General features: G+C 39.6%; 1 protein-coding gene across 1 annotated transcript in view; it reads left to right on the plus strand.

Annotated features, from left to right (window-relative positions):
* The window catches only part of LOC120053326 (cAMP-dependent protein kinase type II-beta regulatory subunit-like), a 30,498-nt gene extending 12,558 nt beyond the window's left edge, over nucleotides 1–17,940 (plus strand). The window contains exons 2-11 of the mRNA XM_039000452.1: nucleotides 4,758–4,793; nucleotides 9,232–9,284; nucleotides 9,551–9,634; nucleotides 10,050–10,156; nucleotides 10,348–10,501; nucleotides 16,202–16,303; nucleotides 16,521–16,595; nucleotides 16,729–16,797; nucleotides 17,369–17,504; nucleotides 17,804–17,940. Coding sequence (XP_038856380.1) covers nucleotides 4,758–4,793; nucleotides 9,232–9,284; nucleotides 9,551–9,634; nucleotides 10,050–10,156; nucleotides 10,348–10,501; nucleotides 16,202–16,303; nucleotides 16,521–16,595; nucleotides 16,729–16,797; nucleotides 17,369–17,504; nucleotides 17,804–17,940 — 953 coding nt within the window. The remainder of the gene's footprint in view (nucleotides 1–4,757; nucleotides 4,794–9,231; nucleotides 9,285–9,550; nucleotides 9,635–10,049; nucleotides 10,157–10,347; nucleotides 10,502–16,201; nucleotides 16,304–16,520; nucleotides 16,596–16,728; nucleotides 16,798–17,368; nucleotides 17,505–17,803) is intronic.
* The last annotated feature ends 4,415 nt before the right edge of the window (nucleotides 17,941–22,355 follow it).

A 22,355-nucleotide genomic window follows, 5' to 3' on the forward strand; every position in this document is an offset into this window, starting at 1 on the left:
CATATAGCTCACATAACGTGGTTACATATATAACCTTAGTTGTTTACCTAGCTAGGATCATTGTTTACCTAGCTATCTAGCTGTATGTCTTAAGCTAAAGTGTACTGTTAGCTAGCTAGCTAACGTTAGCTGGCTGGCTCCCTAGCAGACATTATTATTCATTTCCCAGAGCTGTTTGCTTTTCTAGTTAGAGCCTAATGTTAGGTAGTGTTGGAACTTTGTTCATTGTTGTTTAACTAGCTAATGTTAGCTGGTTGGCTCATTAGGTAACGTTACGTGACGTGTGTACAACACCCGTTGAATATGGCCGGTGTCAGTAAACGTCTACAAAAAAGTGTAATGAAATTGTTGCCAGCAGAGCTGGTTAGGCTGTTTTCATGTTATCCAGAGGTAAACAAATCATTGGCCAGAGCGTCAAGTGTGCGCTCCGAGAGCGAAAAGAGATGGGTGTTGCTAAAGCTTAAGAGGGTGTGAACGATGCTGAATGGGTGTAGACAAAGAAGAGCTCTTCACTAGATACCAAAACATTCAAAGGCGATTTTCTCAAAAGTGAGTTTACAAGTTGATCAACTTTCAAAGCAGAATTACTTTCCGATTGTTCTTCAAATGCAGTGTACGATATACCATTTTGTAGCTCTGAGTTTCTACTTTTATCCAATGTAACAAACACAATTTCACATTTTGCTACATAAGACCGAATCCAGGTGGAGTCACATACTGTATGGTACAATCCCGGAGTGCAAAGCTCTTTCAGACTCACAGCTGTAGACCAGCTCACACCAGACCAGCTCACAGCTGGTCTGGTGTATCGTTGCCCATGAAAGGAAGTTAGGCTAGCGAGCAAGTATTTTACGCCAGGTAGCCTAGGACAACAAAAACTAAAAGCGTGTACTGTATGAGTCACAGACCATTTAGGCAACGTGAAAGAGGAGGATGGTATTGGCATTTCTCTACAAGTAGGGTGAGTCAACATGTTTTTTCTACTTGCACGCACGCATGCACGCACACACACACACAAACACACACACAGAAAGCAATACCATGGAGAGCCACATCATACTGTAATTAGATTACGTTGATTGGACTAACTAGTTTTTGGTATTTTTTTTAGTTAGTCAGTGTTTTAGACTAAGCATATGTGATTAGATGATGTTGAAATGGTGCTTGAATAGTGGAGGCAGCTCCTGTTTTCTTTAGAACCAACTCTCTGGGGTTCTAAATCTAGTTGTTTAGTAGTCCGTAAATGTTGGAAACATTACTTTGCTTGACCATGCTGTCGGTAATGTAACTCTTTGTTACATGCCATATGTTTTGTGGACTTCACCGGACAGATGTCGCTCTCCGGTTTTGTAATGAAACAAATGTGTGGTTGAATTTTTTATGCCACTGTGTCTTCTTATTGTCTTGGCCTTAGGCCTATACAGTTGAAGTCCGAAGTTTACATACACCTAGGTTGGAGTCATTAAAACTCTTTTTCAACCACTCCACAGATTTCTTGTTAACAAACAATAGTTTTGGCAAGTCGGATAGGACATCTACTTTGTGCATGACACAAGTAATTTTTCCAACTATTGTTTACAGACAGATTATTTCACTTATAATTCACTGTATCACAATTCCAGTGGGTCAGAAGTTGACATACACTAAGTTGACTGTGCCTTTAAACAGCTTGTAAAATTCCAGAAAATTATGCCATGGCTTTAGAAGCTTCTGATAGGCTAACTGACATCATTTGAATCAATTGGGGGTGTACCTGTGGATGTATTTCAAGGCCTACCTTCAAACTCAGTGCCTCTTTGTTTGACATCATGGGAAAATCCAAAGAAATCAGTCAAGACCTCAGGAAAAACATTGTGGACCTCTACCTTGAGAGCAATTTCCAAACGCCTGAAGGTACCACGTTCATCTGTACAAACAATAGTATGCAAGCATAAACACCATTGGACGACGCAGCCGTCATACCGCTCAGGAAGGAGATGCGTTCTGTCTCCTAGAGATGAACGTACTTTGGTGCGAAAAGTGCAAATAAATCCTAGAACAACAGCAAAGGACCTTGTGAAGATGCTGGAGGAAACAGGTACAAAAGTATCTATATCCACAGTAAAACAAGTCCTATATCGACATAACCTGAAAGGCCGCTCAGCAAGGAAGAAGCCACTGCTCCAAAACCGCCATAAAAAAGCCAGACTACGGTTTGCAACTGCACATGGGGACAAATATTGTACTTTTTGGAGAAATGTCCTCTGGTCTGATGAAACAAAAATAGAACTGTTTGGCCATAATGACCATCATTGGAGGAAAAAGAGGAAGGCTTGCAAGCCGAAGAACACCATCCTAACCGTGAAGCACGGGGGTGGCAGCATCATGTTGTGGGGGTGCTTTGCTGCAGGAGGGACTGGTGCTCTTCACAAAATAGATGGCATCATGAGGCAGGAAAATTATTTGGATATATTGAAGCAACATCTCAAGACATCAGTCAGGAAGTTAAAGCTTGGTCGCAAATGGGTCTTCCAAATGGACAACGACCCCAAGCATATTTCCAAAGTTGTTGCAAAATGGCTTAAGGACAACAAAGTCAAGGTATTGGAGTGGCCATCACAAAGCCCTGACCTCAATCCTATAGAAAGGTTGTGGGTCGAACTGAAAAAGTATGTGCGAGCAAGGAGGCCTACAAACCTGACTCAGTTACACCAGCTCTGTCGGGTGAATTTTGGCCCATTCCTCCTAACTTATTGTGGGAAGTTTGTGGAAGGCTACCGAATACTTTTGACCCACGTTAAACAATTTAAAGGCAATGCTACAAAATAATAATTGAATGTATGTAAACTTCTGACCCACTGGGAATGTGATGAAAGAAATAAAAGCTGAAATAAATCATTCTCTCTAATATTATTCTGACATTTCACATTCTTTGGGTTATGGTAACTATTTCACAGCGGTTTAGATGGTTCAATTATTCTCTACACTATACTTGCTTGTTTTGTCACAAAAACTGAAATTAGGCAAACTATTAGAATTTTTGCAACCAGGAAATGGCAGGTAAATAAAACTTGTTTGAAAATAATTTGAATTTGACAAGTAGATAATAGCCTATAGATAATTAGCAGGCCGCACGGGTTAATTGTCCGGCTGCGTAACAATCACATTTTGGAACAGTAAGTGCATTCTGACATGACGCGCATAAAAAAACTCACTCTGGGTGGAACTCACTTGTGAAAAGGTTAAAGGGTTAGGGTTAGGGGAAAAGTTAGCTTAACATACTAAGTAGCTAAAAAGTAGTCAGTCGTTGCAAAGTTACTAATTAGCTAAAATTGTCCATGATGAGATTCAAACATGCAACCTTTGGGTTGCTAGACATTCGCGTTATACATCTCCCATCCACTGCGACCGACCACCCTCCTTTTGTTTTTGCCAAAAGTAAACTTCTGTCTTAGGAAACCATACCAAACGTACGATTTCATACTAATTTGAGTGTCCCGGATTTACGTTTACTATGTTACGTCTAGTCTATGAGACAAGGCTGGTATTTTTCATGTGTAGGTGTGATTCACTAAGATTACATTTTGTTCTCATTTTAAAGTAACTGTCCAGTGTTTCCAGATTTCTATGAAATATGACCTATAATGAATTACAATATGAGGGAAATGGTTTTTCTTCCATAAAATGTGAATTAAGTGTGTTAAAATGCAGCTTTTCTGTGTTAGAATGATGTAGGCGTACCCCAAAAATAGATTGATGTGGGCGTATACCGGTCATTAAAAATATTCATGCGAGTAGACCGCTGATTGGCCAGCTCATCATCCTCTATGAGGCAATAGCAAGCATTTTTCAAACAGTCTGTTTGAGAAACAAGTTTGAGGTGGGCTTTTTGAAGTGTTTTTTTCTCCAATTCATGCTTTGGCCACAAATAAAAGTATAGGATGAGTTATTTGGGTATGAGTTAACAGAATATTGGTTGTTTTAGGCTAGGTTTCTGTACATCGGGTATGTAAAAAGGGCTTTATAGGTACATTTGATTGAATATGAACTTTTAAAAGTTAGATTTTCATTGGACAGTTACTTGATCAGAGAAGCAAAACACACGTCAAAGGACTCAGCATCACTTCCTTATTGGGAGTTTTAGGTTAGCAAAGGGTGCTTGCTTCCCTGGTGTTTTGCAAAGCAAAGATATAATAGAGAGTTTGGACATTGAGGTTTCTACCAAAAGTATTATGATGCATTTACATGACACAACCAATTCCATGGCAGCCATGTTAGCTGCACATGGGCGGTATTGATGATGTTATCAAAAAGAGAGGATATGCATTCAGCTTTAGGTAACATCTGTGTTCAACATTGTTATAACAATCCACAGTAGGTTAAAAGTCCTTTTCACCTGTCATTCAGTTGCCAGCTTTGATTAAAAAAATGTAGAACACGTATGGTATCACTGCAATATTTCTTGATTTGGCCTTAAAGTTGAGATCTGCAAAAGGTGAAACAGTCCCAGGCGCATTTGTTATTGTTTTTGTTTTGTTTCGGAAAAGGAGGAGATGAGCTTCCAGAAAAGTAATTTTTTAAAGAATCGTAGGACACACTGCTGTTCTATCGCGTGTGCAATGATATGCAATGATGTCTGAGGGAATAAAACAGTGTTCGTTGTTTGAAGTGATATTCGTCGTCGTGATATCGCAAACTGACATGGCAGTTTCACCACAACAGATTCCAATGTAATCCTATATGATCACCTCACACCTCGCTTTTCCACTTTTTTTCAGCTCCTGTGATGAGTCGATTTATTAGAAGAGCATCAGGTGAGTGTGTTTTTTTTGTTGTTTCTGGTGTGTTAGGGTGGAACAAAAGCCTGAACATTATTAGTACAGTGGTTGCTCCACTAAAAGTTTGTTATTATGCTGCGGGACTTAGAGGTAATATTGTGGTTTAGTACGGTACCCTGCGTCACCACTTCATTGCTCCAGACCACCACAAGGGGGAGTTAGAGCACTGATTATGCTTTTGGGTCCTACTGTGTCTCTAACTGACAATGAATGGGCGACATAAACCTAAATAGAAACTGATAATTGTGCACGACTTCAGTATTACTTACTAAAACTGTTGTTACACTAAGGTTTTATTTTATTTTATTTTGTTAGGATTATTTTGCTCTTACTGTAGTATTGTAGCCCTCTCCCGACTGGTTACGTTGTACAGTGCTTGAGTGGTGCAAAGATCTAAGACACTGCGTAGCAGTCCAAACTGTGTTGCAACAGATGCTGGTTCAATACCTGTGCTGGCCTCGACTGGGAGACCCATGAGATGACTGTAGGTATTTGGTTTCTCTCCCTCTAAAAAGATAAATAAATAATTCTAAATAACAAACTGGCTTTATTTACAAATTAGTAACAATGTCTCACCCCATGTTCAGGATTGGCGTTTTTCTCTCTCATTTTACGTTATTTGAAAACAAAATCATCTCCAAAATATTGTTATTTTTTTAAACAAAGCGATTATGATTATTATTAATTTAGAATTATATAAAAGCCCCTTGGATATTCTCGCAGATATATTATTAACACAGTTATTAGCAGGACAATATATATGGGTCATATTGGTCATGCACCCGAGTGGCACACAATGGGATTGCCTTGCAGTTCTCCAGCTGTATCCACTGAAAGCACACGAGGTTCAAGGCACGAGGGCAGGGGGCACAGGATGGGCTGTAGAGCTGCGCACAGAAGACAGACCTAGCCCATGGGGAAGGGAGGAAGAGGAAGGGGGGGGTGGACCGCCACCCCGCCACACTGGGTAGCACAGAGCAACACTTTAAGGGGCGTTGCACTAATAATGGAGCTGACTAGGGAGACGTTCCCGCTGTTCTTAGTTCCAGTCTGCACGTTCAAACTAAAACAATGTAACTAATAATGGCATTATTAATAAAATAATCGTTAATAAAATAATTATAAAAATACTCTTTCAAAATGCGAAGTTTATTTAGTAATGGCTCCATAAAGAAATACTATGGGAATAAATATCACTGATTTACAGAAATATTGTAACAAAGTTGTCTAATGAAGGTAAACTGTCAGGTGTGAAGGTAAGACCCAGATGCAGACCACGTCGAATAAACAATAGTTTAATATTCCAACAGGGGCAGGCAATAGACAGTTCAAGGCAGGCAGGGGTCGGTAAACCAGAGGTGGGGCAACGGTACCGGTCAGCAGGCAGGCTTAGGGTCGGGCAGGCAGAGTGGTCAGGCAGGCGTGCTCGGAGTCAGGACAGGCAAGGGTCAAAAGCAGGAGGGCGAGAAAAGAGAGACTGGAAAGCAGGAGCTGAGACACAAAATTCTGGTTGCCTTGAAAAAAGAAGACGAACTGGCAACAGACAAACAGAGAACACAGGTATAAATACACAGGGGATAACGGGGAAGATGGGCGACACCTGGATGGGGTGGAGACAATCACAAAGACAGATGAAACAGTTCAGGGTGTGACATAAACAAATTGTTGCTTACTGGAAAATACTCTTTCAAACACACACGGTCACGTTGTACAGCGCCATTATGGCTATTAGCAGGTAGCTGGACAATAGACTTGTCTAGAAGGAGGGTAGGGAGAGAATTCTATCATCAAATGTATTTCTTAGTTAGGTTGGCTGTATCACAACCGGCCGTGATTGGTTGTACTTTCAGTTTAATCCACCAGAAAAGACAAAACAAATGATACAGCAAAAAGTATTATGTATTACATCTAAAAACAGAAACAAATGTTTTGGCCTTTATTCAGATTACAATTGCTCACTTTCGTTTTTTTGAAAACGAAATAACCTCCAAAATATCGTGAACAATTATCAAGTTGTGTGGATGAGTGACTCACTCATTCATGGCTTTGGATCAAAATAAATAAGTACCAACATTTTTCTGATAGTCTTTAATAAATAAATGTTTTGGTTATCCTGACTTGGACACCATGTACAGTATTATAATAGCCCATTATGGACTATTAGCAGGACGATATACTTTTACCAACACCTTTGTGTATTTTGATACTGTCACGTTCCTGACCTGTTTTCTCTTGTTTTTGTATGTGTTTAGTTGGTCAGGGCGTGAGTTGGGGTGGGCATTCTATGTATTGTGTGTCTATGTTCTATGTTGCATGTGTGCACTTAGTTCGGTTTAGCTTCACGATCGTTTGTTTTGTTCGTTTATAAGTGTTTGTTTTTTCCTTCATTAAAAGAAGATGTCTTTTTTCCACGCTGCGCCTTGGTCCACTCATTCGTCTCATAACGATCGTGACAGATACTTTGTGGATGGGGCCTCCGGAGTGGATGGGGACTCCCGGAGTGCAAAATGCTAGTGCCTGCCGCCACCGGGAGACCCATGAGGTGGCTTTTGGTTTTAATTTAGAATCCTCCAATCCTCCATATGTAATTATTGGCGGAGAGTCACGTCATATTTTTTGATATACTGTAGGCCTACCGTAGGCAACATGAGTCTCACTAGTGTTGAGTAATGTGCTGTTAAAAGTGGTGTATGCCTTATTTATTTAAAGAGCATATTGAAGATAGAAGCAATAGGATTTTAAGCAATAGCCTACAACAATACACCATTTTGCGCTGCTCTGAGACAAGCATGGGGACTGGTCTTGATAAATCAATGTGATTTCTTTTTTCACTGAATCTCCGTTTGGGTATTGGGTAGACTACAATTATACAATTAGGGTGTAGAAATGTTATGCTCTTAGTGTAACCTTTATTTAACTAGGCAAGTCAGTCAAGAACAAATTCTTATTTACAAGGACAGTCGGGGAATTGAACCCTGGAATCTTCCATTTTCTACAGTACGGTACTTCTCTGTCTGGCCTGTTCGTTCAGTCAGCAGTCTACTTACAAAACCGAGATCTCTTACTCAAGGAGACTTTCTGAAGTTACACAGGTAGTCAGGCTGCATACTTTTTTAGGTCCACTCTGTAGTAAAGATCACAGAATGTTTTTAGTTCTATTTTATCATATTCTTTTGATTTAGTTTAAAATTAGAGTAAGAATGAGTATGTAGGACAGGTAACGTCTCCGGTCGTTGTGGATATGAAAATCCCCTGGATAATGTAACTGGTAGGCATTAACACTCACAGAGGCCATTAATCCGATCTCTTCCTCCACTGTGTTTCATTTTACCCGGCCTCTGCTTACAATAGAGATGAATTATCACCGTCATCTCGATCTTCCTTTAACAAACCCCAGGAAGGAAGTCAATCACAAAATGATGCAGGTTGACATGAGATGAAACTAGCGGCAGCAGGACCGTGTTGATATGCGGATCCATCCTAGTCTGTTGCGTGGGAAGTCGAGGTTATTGATGGAGACGGACAGACAGAGGAGTGACTGTACTGTTATCTGGATGGTTAGTAAGAGGATGGTTGGCTGGAGGCATCTAGGAGCCGATTGGCTAGGCCGGTCAACGATACTGACCACTGCGCTCACCAATGAGCGTAGCACTCAGTCTGGTTGACCAGGCTAGCTGTTGGGCACTCATGCAGGAAGAAAGGTGAAAAGAGAGGCCCCCTGGCCAGCCATCTTTAAAGTCGTCAGGGGAGGTTTGGGGTCAGTGCCTTTGTTTTTGTGTGGTATTAGAGAAGCTGAACTGTCGTCACACTGTGAAAAAGGTCTATGGCATCTTCAATCATAAAGTCTTTATTGTGTCAACTTCAAGTGTAAAATAAAGGTATTATCACCCCATAATAAGCTCTGGCTCAATTCTGGTTGCGTTAACTCACTCTTTATCTCTCTGATCTGTTTAAAAAGTGATACTTTATTATGATTACTAAATCTCTCAGAGATGTCATGGATATCTACATATTTTTTACAATATATTCCTTTGTTGGAAGATGGACCTCGTATTATCTTTAATGAATCTCTTACGCAGACAACGTACATCTTGACGAAGTTCGTTATAGGCCCAATACTTTTAAAACAAGGTTGTGTTTAATAAAATAATTGTACACAAAGGCTCTAAATCCACCGTGAATAAGACAGTTGCTTAGAAGACGAGGACCAGTAATGGATGAAATACCGTGTCACTTTTCTGTGGAAAATCTTGTATCTTCTACTTTTCTACATTTCTTAGATTTTTTTTGTTAACCTTTTCTGACAAGCAACATATGTCTTGAACAGAATGTGTATGTTTCTGGTCAGCATATTTCATTTTCAGTGAATGTGAATGTCTTGCAGTAACTTTTAATAATCTCTTCTATCATACAGTGTGTGGCGAGGCATTCAACCCTGATGAAGACGAGGAGGACAAAGAGCAGAGGGTAAGATGGCCCTGCATTTCAAAAAGTGGCACCGTACAAGAAACTATTACAGAGACTACAGAGGAACTGTTGAAGAAATGAACTCTCTGGAGATAAAAAAAAAATGATGACAAGCCAAATGTCAGCTATGTTTTCTAAATGATGTTGTACTAGATGCGTATTGGTATTAGTGCATGGAGTATACAGATAGTTGGATGTGAAGGACAAGAAGAAGTGTTCTTTCGAACTATCTTTGTCAATGACATAGCATGTGGGTGCTTTCCCAGGTTGCCCACCCTAAAACAGACAAGCAGAGGCAAAGACTACAGGAGGCCTGCAGAGATATCCTCCTGTTTAAAAACCTGGACCCGGTAAGATGAAGAATGTTATATTTCTATTCCCTCATCGTACTGTAGTGGATCTCCCTTTCCCTCCATTCACTATCTGCTATGGTTCATTACACACGCACACGCACGCACACGCACACACTCTATACACAGAAAAGAGAACAGAACAGCCTGGGGCCAGTAGCTTTGTGCCATGGCCCGATGCACTGTGGGATTGTTTTGCCAATTATTTGTAAGTACTGTAACAGCATGTAGCGAGGAATCAAGTTGAAGTATTCATGTATGATGCTGTGTAATGAGTAATGTGTAGCCTAGAGCCTTACTATTACAAATACTCAATACAATGTTTTCTATTTGAATAGACTGCTTGTTTGATATAATCCTCAGGTCTTTGTTTCAGTCTGTGTTTTTATTTCTTGTTTGTTTTCTCATACCACAGGAACAATTTTCGCAAGTACTTGACGCCATGTTTGAGAAGTTCTTTGCGGTAGGAGAGCACATCATAGATCAAGATGACGATGGGGATAACTTCTACGTTATAGAAAGGTAAACCCTGACATACTATAGTAACCTTAACACCTAACAACCTCATCAAGAGGTTTGGACTTCTTGGCGTAATGGTTCAACTGTTGGACTGACAACCTTTCTGGGTTACTCCCCAAATGTTCCTCAATACATCATAGTATATTTGGCAATAGTTTCATTTCAGTTCAACAGTTCTCTCCCCCCTCTCTCAGAGGGATATTTGATATCTGCATGAGGGTTGATGGCATTGAGAAGACTGTGGGAGCCTATGATAACCGGGGGAGCTTTGGAGAGCTGGCCCTGATGTACAACACCCCCAGGGCGGCTACCATCATAGCCACCTCGCCTGGAGCTCTCTGGTGCCTGGTGAGTTTTTCTCTTCCCTAAACTGTTCCTCATAGTACATGCAGTAACCGACAGTACTGTACAGTGCATATTGTATGATGGGGTAGCAGTTGTCTGGCAGTTGTCTGGCACATTGACCGTTCTGGAAAGCGGTCAATGTCAGCATGGCTCAGTTGTCAATTTTGCATCAATCACATGGACAAAATGCCTGTAAGGTGGTGCAAAGTATTCAGACCCCTTGACTTTTTCCACATTTTGTTACGTTACGCCTTATTCTAAAATGGATTAAATATTTTTTTCCCCTCATCAATCTACACACATAATGACAAAGCAAAAACAGGTTTTTAGAAATAAAAATAAATAACTGAAATAATCCATTTACATAAGTATTCAGACTCTTTACTCAGTACTTTGTTGAAGCACCTTTGGCAGCGATTACAGCCTCAAATCTTCTTGGGTATTACGTTACAAGCTTGGCACTCCTGTATTTGTTCGAACTTCCATTCTTCTCTGCAGATCCTCTCAAGCTCTGTCAAGTTGGATGGGGAGTGTCGCTGCACAGCTATTTTCAGGTCTCTCCAGAGATGTTTGATCGGGTTCATGTCCGGGCTCTGGCTGGGCCACTCAGAGACTTGTCCCGAAGCCACTCCTGCGTTGTCTTGGCGGCGTGCTTAGGGTCATTGTCCTGTTGGAAGGTGAACCTTCACCCCAGTCTGAGGTCCTGAGCGCTCTGGAGCAGGTTTTCATCAAGGATCTCTCTGTACTTTGCTCCGTTCATTTTTCTTTCAATCCTGACAGTCTCCCAGTCCCTGCCGTTGAAAAACATCCACACAGCATGATATTGCCTCCACCATGCTTCACCATAGGGATGGTGCCAGGTTTCCTCCAGACGTGACGCTTGGCATTCAGACCAGAATTCAATCTTGGTTTCATCAGATGAGAGAATCTGGTTTCTCATGGTCTGAGTCTTTTAGGTGCCTTCTGGCAAATTCCAAGTGGGCTGTCATGTACCTTTCACTGAGGAGTCTGGCCAATCCTGAGCAAGGCAGTTAACCCACTGTTCCCCGGGTGCCGAAGACGTGGATGTCGATTAAGGCAGCCCCCCGCACCTCTCTAATTCAGAGGGGTTTGGGTTAAATGCGGAATACACATTTCAGCTGAAGGCATTGAGTTCTACAACTGACTAGGTATCCCCTTTTCCCCTTTCCTCAGTGAAATACCTGATTGGTAGAGTGCTGCAGAGATGGTTGTCCTACTGGAAGGTTCTCCCATCTCCACAGAGGAACTCTGGAGCTCTGCCAGAGTGGTCACCTCCCTGACCAATGCCCTTCTCCCCCGATTCCCCTCTAGGAAGAGTCTTGGTGGTACCTAACTTCTTCCATTTAAGCGTGATGGAGGCCACTGTGTTCTTGGGGACCTTCAATGCTGCAGAATTTTTTTGGTATCCTTCCCCAGATCTGTGCCTCGACACAATCCTGTTTCGGAACTCTACAGACAATTTCTTCGAACTCACAGCTTGGTTTTTGCTTTGACATGCACTGTCAACAGTAAGACCTTATATAGACACTGTAGGTGTGTGCCTTTCCAAATCATGTCCAATCAATTTAGTTTACCACATGTGGACTCCAATCAAGTTATAGAAACATCTCAACGATGATCAATGGATACAGGATGCACCTGAGCTCAATTTCGAGTCTCATAGCAAAGGGTCTGAATACTTATGTAAATAAGATACATAAGATACATCTTTTTTCATACAGTTGCAAAAATGTCTAAAAACCTGTTTTCGCTTTGTCATTATGGGGTATTCTGTGTCGATTGATTAGGGGAAAAATAATTTGATCAATTTTAGAATAAGGTTGTAATGTAACAAAATGTGGAAAAAGTCAAGGGGTCTGAATACTTTCCGAATGCACTGTATGTATTAAGCTCTCGATAAACATCTGAGAAAGCTCAGTGAGGTAAAAGCCATGTTTTGTACAAAGAGCTTCCAAGAATCCTTCCTCTCTGAGCTGTAAGGATTACACTCTGTACATTAGCAGCACATGAGTCCTTGTACAGGTGATAAACCCCAAATGCTACCAGACCACGGCGTTGAGTACTTGGGAAAATTAGAATGGGTAATTCATAATAGCATTGTATTTGGTTCAAAACATTCTCTAAGATGTAAACCTCAACTGGAGTTGTGCATAAAGGGTGTGACCATTGAGCAAGTTGAGGACGCTAAACTCCTAGGTATAACATCGGATGGTCAATTATCATGGTCAAGTCATATTGACAAATGAGTTGTGAAGATGTGGAGGGGTATGTCTATGAAAAAGTTCTGTGTTTTTTTACACAGACATCAATTTTACTAGTTGTTCAGGCTCTGGTCTTGTCCAATATTGATTACTGTCCAGTAAAATGGTGAAGTGCAGCAAAAAAATACCAAGCAAAGCTGCAGCTGGCTCAAACAGAGCAGCATGCCTTGCTGCATACAGCACTAACATCAACAACATGCCAGTCTTTCCTGGTTGAGGCTTGACAAGAGATGATCATCTTCTCTTTTAGTTTTTATGAGAAATATTACTGCGACGAAAATTCCAGATTGTCTGCATAATTAAATAACATTTAGCTCAGACACCCGTACACACCCCACAAGACATGCCACCAGGGGTCTCTTCACAGTCCCCAAGTCCAAAAGGAATTCACGGGAACACACGGGTGATTCTCAAGAAACTGGCACTTGACAAAATAATAAATGTTAAAAAAAAGAAACACATTTTCAACCATAATTCCTCTTGGATTACTAAGATTTGGATCTTTAGCTATTTAATGAATAATTATTGTTATGTTTATTGATCAGATATTATGCATTTTACCACAATTTCCAAAACTACCAATGCAAAAATTACCGCAATAGTTTTCAAAGTCCAAAAAAGATAAACATATATTTTTTTACATTTCTCACTTATTGAAAAGGTCTGAGTTTTAAGCATAACACTGCAAACAAATATATTACAAATTTAATTATACACATTTATGTTGTAATTTATCTCATTACAGCAACACATAACCTTTTCTGAATCTTGTTGTTTTTATCATAATTACTTGTTATGATGTGCTCATCTAAGGACTACTCTTCTAGATGATCCACCATGGGTGAATACAACTTTATAAAAAAATGTATTAGTGTTTTTACAGCAAATCAAAAAACATGTTACCGTAATGAGAAAGACATTGAGTTTTTACGTAATAAATATTATAGTTTATTGTAAACTTCAACTAGTATAAAACATTCATGATTTATGGACAAACTACAGCCACATATTTTGCATTTTATTCAAATAAGTTAGGTTTTTCTAAAGTAAAATTGTATAAAATGACCAGAGAATTTAATCCAGACGCATTTCGGTAATGAGAATTTGGGGTGAAAATGTACAAAATTCAGACGAAAATGTTAAATATATTTAAATTAAGACACTGTGCCATAAACTAAGCATCTTAGTCTTCAGAATGATAGCTGATTGTTGCAGATGCGTCATGGTTTTCCAACTCACTTTGTTACCGCCATGATTAAAACCGGTTTAAGAATCACCCACCACAGTATTATACAGAGCTATCTCCAATTACTCAACCAAACAGCAAAATTACAACAAAAAAATTATGAAACAACATCTCATGGCACAATAGGGACTGTGAAATGACACACACACAAACATTCACTTTCTAGTCATTTAGCTAACTCTCTTATCCAGAGCGACTTGGGCCTTGCTCAAGGGCACATCGACAGATTTTTCAGCTAATTGCCTCAGGTATTCAGGTCAGAAATCTTTCAGTTACTGGCCCAACACTCTTAACTGCTAGGCTACCTGCCACCCACACATAGACACACTCTATCACACTCTAACACGCAATCTACCCGTACATTATTATTTTGCTGTATTGTTTGTATATTGTTGTATTGTAGATTTATGTGACTGTTCTTGTCTATGAGTGTATCAGTGTTTTGTTATTTGTCGTGTTTTATGTTTTTGTGTGGACCCCAGGAAGAATAGCTGCTGCTTCGGTAAAAGCTAATGGGAATCCGGATAAACCAACCAATGATAATAGCTTGATATAATAATAGGACACTTCTGCAGCTTTTTGGGGAAAATCTTTACATTGGTTAGAGATGCAGCTCCCTCTGCTGGAAAACGTTATGTTGGACACAGGGACTAAAAGGAAAAACGAATCATAGGAGTGGAAATAATACTGCACTGAACAAAACAATCCCAAATTGTGGACTGTTTGTCTTGACTATATCATTCACCAGACATCGACATGACTTGTTGTTTTCATCTTACCATTATAAATGATTAGAGATATACTGACTAGAGGTCGACCGATTATGATTTTTCAACGCCGATACCGATACCGATTATTGGAGGACAAAAAAGTTGATGCCGATTAATCGGCCGATTATTTTTATATATATATATATATATATATATATATATATATATATATATATATATATATATATATATATATATATATATATATATATATATATATATATAAAAATAATCGGTATATATATATGATATATATGATGATATACACACACACATTTTTGTAATAATGACAATTGCAACAATACTGAATGAACAATGAACACTTTTATTTTAACTTAATATAATACATAAATAAAATCAATTTAGTCTCAAATAACATGAGAACATATGTTAAAACGAACCACCAGCTTTCATGGGTCTTCAATATTCCCAGTTAAGTTTTAGGTTGTAGTGCAGAAAGCAGAGCTTGTCTGCATGGTCCCCTGTCAGTCTGCTCCTCCGCGAAACACAGACCTTATTTGAAGTAGATCAAGACATTCTCTATGGAAGACATGAACGGTAAAATAACGAAAGGAGCCCCTTTCAAGTGCAGCCGCAAGTTATTACAGGAATTATAACGCGTCGACTATTTCTCTCTAAACCATATACCTTTGACTAATCCGGAAACTATCACCTCGAAAACAAAACGTTTATTCCGTTCCGTATTTTATCTAACGGGTGGCATCCATGAGTCTAAATATTCCTGTTACATTGCACAACCTTCAATGTTATGTCATAATTACGTAACATTCTGGCAAATTAGTTTGCAAAGAGCCAGGCGGCCCAAACTGTTGCATATACCCTGACTCTGCGTGCAATGAACGCAAGAGAAATGACACAATTTCACCTGGTTCATATTGCCTGCTAACCAGGATTTATTTTAGCTAAATATGCAGGTTTAAAAATATATACTTGTGTATTGATTTTAAGAAAGGCATTGATGTTTATAGTTAAGTACACATTGGAGCAATGACAGTCATTGATTGATTGTTTTTTATAAAATAAGTTTAATGCTAGCTAGCAACTTACCTTAGCTTACTGCATTCGCGTAACAGGCAGGCTCCTCGTGGAGTGCAATGTAATCAGGTGTTAGAGCATTAGACTAGTTAACTGTAAGAATGCAAGATTGGATCCCCCGAGCTGACAAGGTTAAAAATCTGTCGTTCTGCCTCGTTCCTAGGCCGTCATTGAAAATAAGAATGTGTTCTTAACTGACTTGCCTAGTTAAATAAAGATTAAATAAAGGTGTAAAAAAATATATATAATAAAATCGGCAAATCGGCGCTCAAAAATACCGGCCATTAATCGGCCATTCCGATTAATCGGTCAACCTCTAATACTGACAACTGTGTCTGTTTGTTCTCAGGATCGTCTGACTTTCAGGAGGATCATTGTAAAGAACAACGCGTTGAAGAGGAGACTTTATGAGGAGTTCATTGAATCTCTTCCATTCCTTACGTCACTAGAGGTATCGGTCTATTGTGTTTCTATCTTTATCAGTAGAATTTGTTTTTGTGTACGCAAAGTGCATTTTCTCTCTCACATTAGTACAAACACGTCCCTGCAATCCAATCAGTGTGTGCCCTGTTATCCCCAGCTTTAAGATGATGTGTAATTTAAAGTATAGAACAAACTCATCCCTGCAAACCAGTCTCAACAAAGTTTGCCTTCCCTGTTATCCCCAGCTTTCAGAGAGAATGAAAGTAGTGGACGTGCTGTCTTCTAAACCATTCAGCGATGAAGAACAGATCATCTCTCAGGTATTGTTTTCTCCGTCTTCTATTCTATTCTATATGATCATGCCAGGTAATTGCACTTCTTGCAAGTATTTCTTTCATTCTAATGTATTGTTTATTTGCTATTTGAAATACTGTAATGTGTGTTCTGTTGCAGGGTGATCTAGCAGATTGTTTTTATATAGTTGAATCTGGTCAAGTTAGAATCACCATGAAAAGAAGCAGGGTAAGTTTGTCTCTAAGACATTACAGATTTGAATGTATCATACATAGAAATTTAGTTAAGATGGATTTGTGTGATATTTTTATAATGACATTTTTTGTGGGATTTTACCCCCTTTTTCTCCCCAATTTCGATCTTGTCTCATCGCTGCAGCTCCCCAACGGGCTCGTGAGGTGAAGGTCGAGTCATGCGTCCTCCGAAACATGACCCACCAAACCGCGCTTCTTAACACCTGCCTGCTTAACCTGGAAGCCAGCCGCACCAATGTGTCGGAGGAAACACCGTTCAACTGACAACCGAGGTCAGCCTGCAGGCGCCCGGCCCGCCACAAGGAGTCGCTAGAGTGAGATGAGCCAAGTAAAGCCCCCCCAGCCAAACCCTCCCCTAACCCGGACGATGCGCCGCCCTATGGGACTCCCGATCACGGCCGGTTGTGATACAGCCCAGGATCGAACCCGGGTCTGTAGTGACGCTTCTAGCACTGCGATGCAGTGCCTTAGACTGCTGCGCCACTCAGGAGGCCATTTGTGGGATATTATGTTGTTTATGTTGCGCTCTTATGTCTTCTCTCTAGACGAAAAAAGACCAAGAGGATGAGGAGGTCGATATAGCCACGTGCTCAAGAGGGCAGTACTTTGGAGAACTGGCTTTGGTCACGAACAAACCCAGAGCTGCTTCAGCTTATGCTGTGGGAAGTGTTAAATGTTTAGGTATACTGCCTTTACTCTGTGGGCTGTGTCTCAAATTTTTATATACTCCTCTGTCCTTGTCCTACATTTTTCTCATATCTCATTAGAGTCTCCTCCAATTCGGTTTGAGAGGAATTGGAGAAACAAGGACGGAAGACATAAGGATTAAAGGGCTAATAATGTTTCCAAACACAATCATGGGCTGTTCTTATTCTTTGTCAATGTGGATCTTTGTCAGATCAGGACCTACACGTGATATAAGTCATCTGTTTAGAGTCATCCCTTCCTGTGTCTGACACCTCTCCTCTTGTGTTTACCAGTTATGGACGTCCAGGCATTTGAGAGGTTGCTGGGCCCCTGCATGGACATCATGAAGAGAAACATTGCAAATTACGAAGAGCAGCTGGTCACGTTGTTTGGAAATAGCACCACTGACATTGAGGGAAAAAACCTATGAAATCCAGAAAGGGAAAAAAGACGAGATGCACTATGATGAAGATGTGAGAAACCAGGATAACACTTTAACTTGACACCCAGCATCATAACACGTTATGACATGGTCATAAACATGTCATAATATGTCATAAAAGCTGACATAACATGTAATAACATGGTCACAATACTGTCATGACCCATATAGTTACACCTGTTGTGACATATATTGCGTTATTTTATGGCTGGTTATGACACCTACATAAGAATGTATTTGTGTTTTTCCCTGCCAAGAAGTTTCCTTCTTTTTTTTTTGTCTCTGTCATATTTTAAATAAATTGCAGAAAATGCACTTTATGACACTGTCATGAAGCATTATGCCCATCCTGTGTCACTTTAATCGGGACTAAGAAAATACTCTTTATGGCCCTGTGAAGAAGCATTATGACTATCATAATCATATAAGCCAGATAGGCCTATCACGTACATGCCCTTATGTCAGTCATAAATAGGGTGTCTCGTCCTGCTCCTGGAATCTGCTCCTGCATTCATCCCAGTCATTAGCAACAGAGCATTGGGGTAGGTGCATGTCTGACATCAATGTGTGGACAATTACAATCATAATTTAATATGGTTAATTTCATAAAATGTTATATAACATAAACATACTTTTGACAAGTAGGCAATGGTGTAATGGAATGTTTTGCCTTGTGTGGTAGGTTTTGTGGGTTTTAACACTCTTATGTAGGTGTCATAACCAGCCATAAAATAACACAATACATGTCACAACCGGTCTAAATATATGTGTCATGACAGTGTTACAGCTGTTATGACATAATGACGCTGGGTGTCAAATAAAGTGTTGCCGAAACCAGTGGGTAGAAAGTATTGTTTTCCGTTCTGAAAATGTGAAACACAGTATGTCACCATTAGTGATTTAGATAGGGTAAGACAAAATGTGTAAGTTTGATTCCAGATGACACAATGGTATGTTTTAAAGGATTTTGTCTGGGAGTAATATTTTTCTTGAAAGAAAGATCCGTGTTAATCCAAAATGTGAATGTTAATTTGTTCTGTCCTCACAACTTTTTCCTCTTAGATTTTCTACAAGTGTGCATTTTATTGAATTTATCACATTTTGACATTTTAAGTCACTGTTTGTATAATGATCACTATAACATTATAGATGATATATAAATTGTCCTTTCAAATATTCTGATATCGTATTTCATCATGTGCCAAAGGCCATTCAAATCCTTGTTAGATTATGATGGTGTCATCATAACTTCACAGTAATTATCGCATTTCACAGTTAAGAGTTTTTTTGTTAATAATTTGATATTCTCATGTTGACGTATCTTTTAGCAAGGGGGACCGTGCATTTAATAGGATACAGAAGGGAACTAGGTCCTTTTGTTTCAACATGGTGGTAAGAACAAACAATCTTGTCATCAGAAAATAAGGGAAAAGGAGATCTTTCTACATCGGAGAATGTAAATTTACTTATGGAAGCAGTAGTCCTTTTACCATTGCAAATGTGTCTCCTCAAACATGTGATTCAACTCCCTGAACATGTCTGTGAACAAACTGTAATACATTATTCACTGTGTGCTTTAAGAAACAGTTAATAATGCCATACTTTTGCACAACAAAATAATCATAGTTTTGTAAGAATATAAATACAGTTGGCTGACCATCTTTGAGCGCTTGAATCCTCTAAACTGCAGCACTAGACACTAGTTACCATACCGGTAATATGGTATTTGAACCGTTATTGTCTTTAATGAACTAGTTTATTTTACTTGTGTTTCTCATTTTAAATGTACAACATTAATTATTAAATGCAACTGTTCTCGTGTGCCAGTGACACATAATAATATGCAGTTTTTAGCCATGACTTCAAGGACATTGATAATGTGTGTCCAAATGACACCCTATTCCCTACATAATGCACTGCTTTTGACCAGAGCCCTATGGGTCCTGGTCCAAAGTAGTTCACTATATAGGGAATAGGGTGCCATTTGGTACACAACCATAGTTATATTGCATTTATTGCTGTCTACCTCTACATAAATTGCAAACAAAATGTACCTTTTTGAAAACGTGCACAATGGTCCCCTGCTTTCTCAATAGCAGCCTCTCTCTCTCTCTCTCTCTCTCTCTCTCTCTCTCTCTCTCTGTCTCTCTCAATTCAACTCAATTCAAAGGGCTTTATTGGCATGAGAAACATATGTTTACATTGCCAAAGCAAGTGAAACAGATAAACAAAAATGAAATAAACAATCAGAAATGAGCAGTAACATTACATTTACAAAAGTTTCAAAAGAATAGAGACATTTAACATGTTATATTATGGCTATGTACAGTGTTGTAACAATGTGCAAATAGTTGAAGTACAAAACTGAAAATAAATAAACTGATAAATATGGGTTGTATTTACAATGATGTTTGTGATTCACTGGTTGCCCTTTTCTTGTGGCAACAAGTCACAAATATTGCTGCTGTGATGGATCACTGTGGTATTTCACCTAATAAAAATGTGATTTGTTTTCCAATTCTTTGTGTAATCAAAAAGGAAATATGTGTTTCTAATATGGCAGCCTCTCTCAATAGCAAGGCTGTTCCCACTGAGTCTGTACATAGTCAAAGCTTTTCTTAATTTTGGGCCAGTCACAGTGGCCAGGTATTCTGCCACTGGAGAGCCATCGCTGCTGACTTTGAAGAAGGGCGTAACTTTACTCATTATCTGGGAACAGTGAATGTCAAGTATGTGGTCCTGCAAGCACACCCAAATTCCGGTTCCCTGTTCCACAACTACAAGGGGAAATTCTCCATTGTCCTCTTGGCGGATATGGATGCCAATTACCTCTTGGATGTCGGCAGCTACGGGAGGACGAGTGAGGGAGGCACTCTGGCCAACTCTGCCTTCGGTCATGGCCTAAGACATGGCACCCTCGACCTCCCCGAAGACAGCTGTGTTCCTGGAGCAAAGCACCAGGAACACAGCTATTAAAAAAAAAAAATAACAATTAGACATCCTATAACGCACACCTACACACTTGTGTATCAATCTGATTGATTGATTGTGTTGTGCAGTAAGCAGGCTCAGGTGTATAACTGTGGCTCCTTCCACCTTCAAAGAATAGGCATGGAGAACAGTAATACACTTCCATTATTTATATTTATATAACTACGCTATATTGTTTGTCCTCATGTGTCTATGCATGTTTTTCAGTATAAAGTACTCTGCAGCCACTTAGTGTAGACACCTGGTGAGACCACACACACAGATTCCTGATGAACATTGTCCCTTTAAGTACCTTATTAAATCAATAACAGTCTCTCTCCTTCACTTCATCCCTCTCGCCCCTTCTCCCTAAATCATATAGGTTATATCAGCTGTGTAGGTGAACCCCTCTTGCATCTGAACTGGCTGACACATAGAGGGCACAGCATGATCAGAGGTGAGAGGTCACTTGGTCAGGTCCACTTGAAGTATTATTAAAGAGATGCTTTACATTGAAATACAGATAGAGATGCAGTAGTCCCAGAGTTAATGATGCAAAGTAAGTTTTGCATTTCACCTCCTGATGATTATGATGACTGACAGTGTGAGAATTTAAAAAACACAAGACTTAATCATGCTCTCTCTCTCTCCATCTGTCTCCTGTCTGCAGGTATGTGTTGATGCGAGAGAGGGTGCCAACCCCCAGTCCCGTCATCAACATCTCACCCGCTCTTAACTTCTTTGGGCTGCAAGCCCGATGTCGGTACACTTATGACAACAGCCAGCTCAAGTGCAGGGCGCGATATTCAATATATATTTTTTAGAAATATTTAACTTTCACACATTAACAAGTCCAATACAGCAAATGAAAGATAAACATCTTGTGAATCCAACCAACATGTCCGATTTTTAAAATGTTTTACAGCGAAAACACCACGTATATTTATGTTAGCTCACCACCAAATACAAAAAAGGACAGACATTTTTCACAGCACAGGTAGCATGCACAAAGCCAACCTAACTAACCAAGAACCAACCAAACTAACCAAGAAACAACTTCATCAGATGACAGTCTTATAACATGTTATACAATAAATCTATGTTTTGTTCGAAAAATGTGCATATTTGAGGTATAAATCAGTTTTACATTGCAGCTACCATCACAGCTACCGTCAGAAATAGCACCGAAGCAGCCAGAGTAATTACAGACACCAACGTGAAATACCTAAATACTCATCATAAAACATTTCTGAAAATACATGATGTACAGCAAATGAAAGACAAGCATCTTGTGAATCCAGCCAATGTTTCCGATTTCTTAAGTGTTTTACAGCGAAAACACAATATAGCATTATATTAGCTTACCACAATAGCCAGAAACACAAGCCATTTACCAGCAGCAAAAGTTAGCGATCGTAACAAACCAGCAAAAG

Source organism: Salvelinus namaycush, chromosome 9 (genome assembly GCF_016432855.1).
Source record: "Salvelinus namaycush isolate Seneca chromosome 9, SaNama_1.0, whole genome shotgun sequence".
Taxonomy (NCBI): domain Eukaryota; kingdom Metazoa; phylum Chordata; class Actinopteri; order Salmoniformes; family Salmonidae; genus Salvelinus; species Salvelinus namaycush.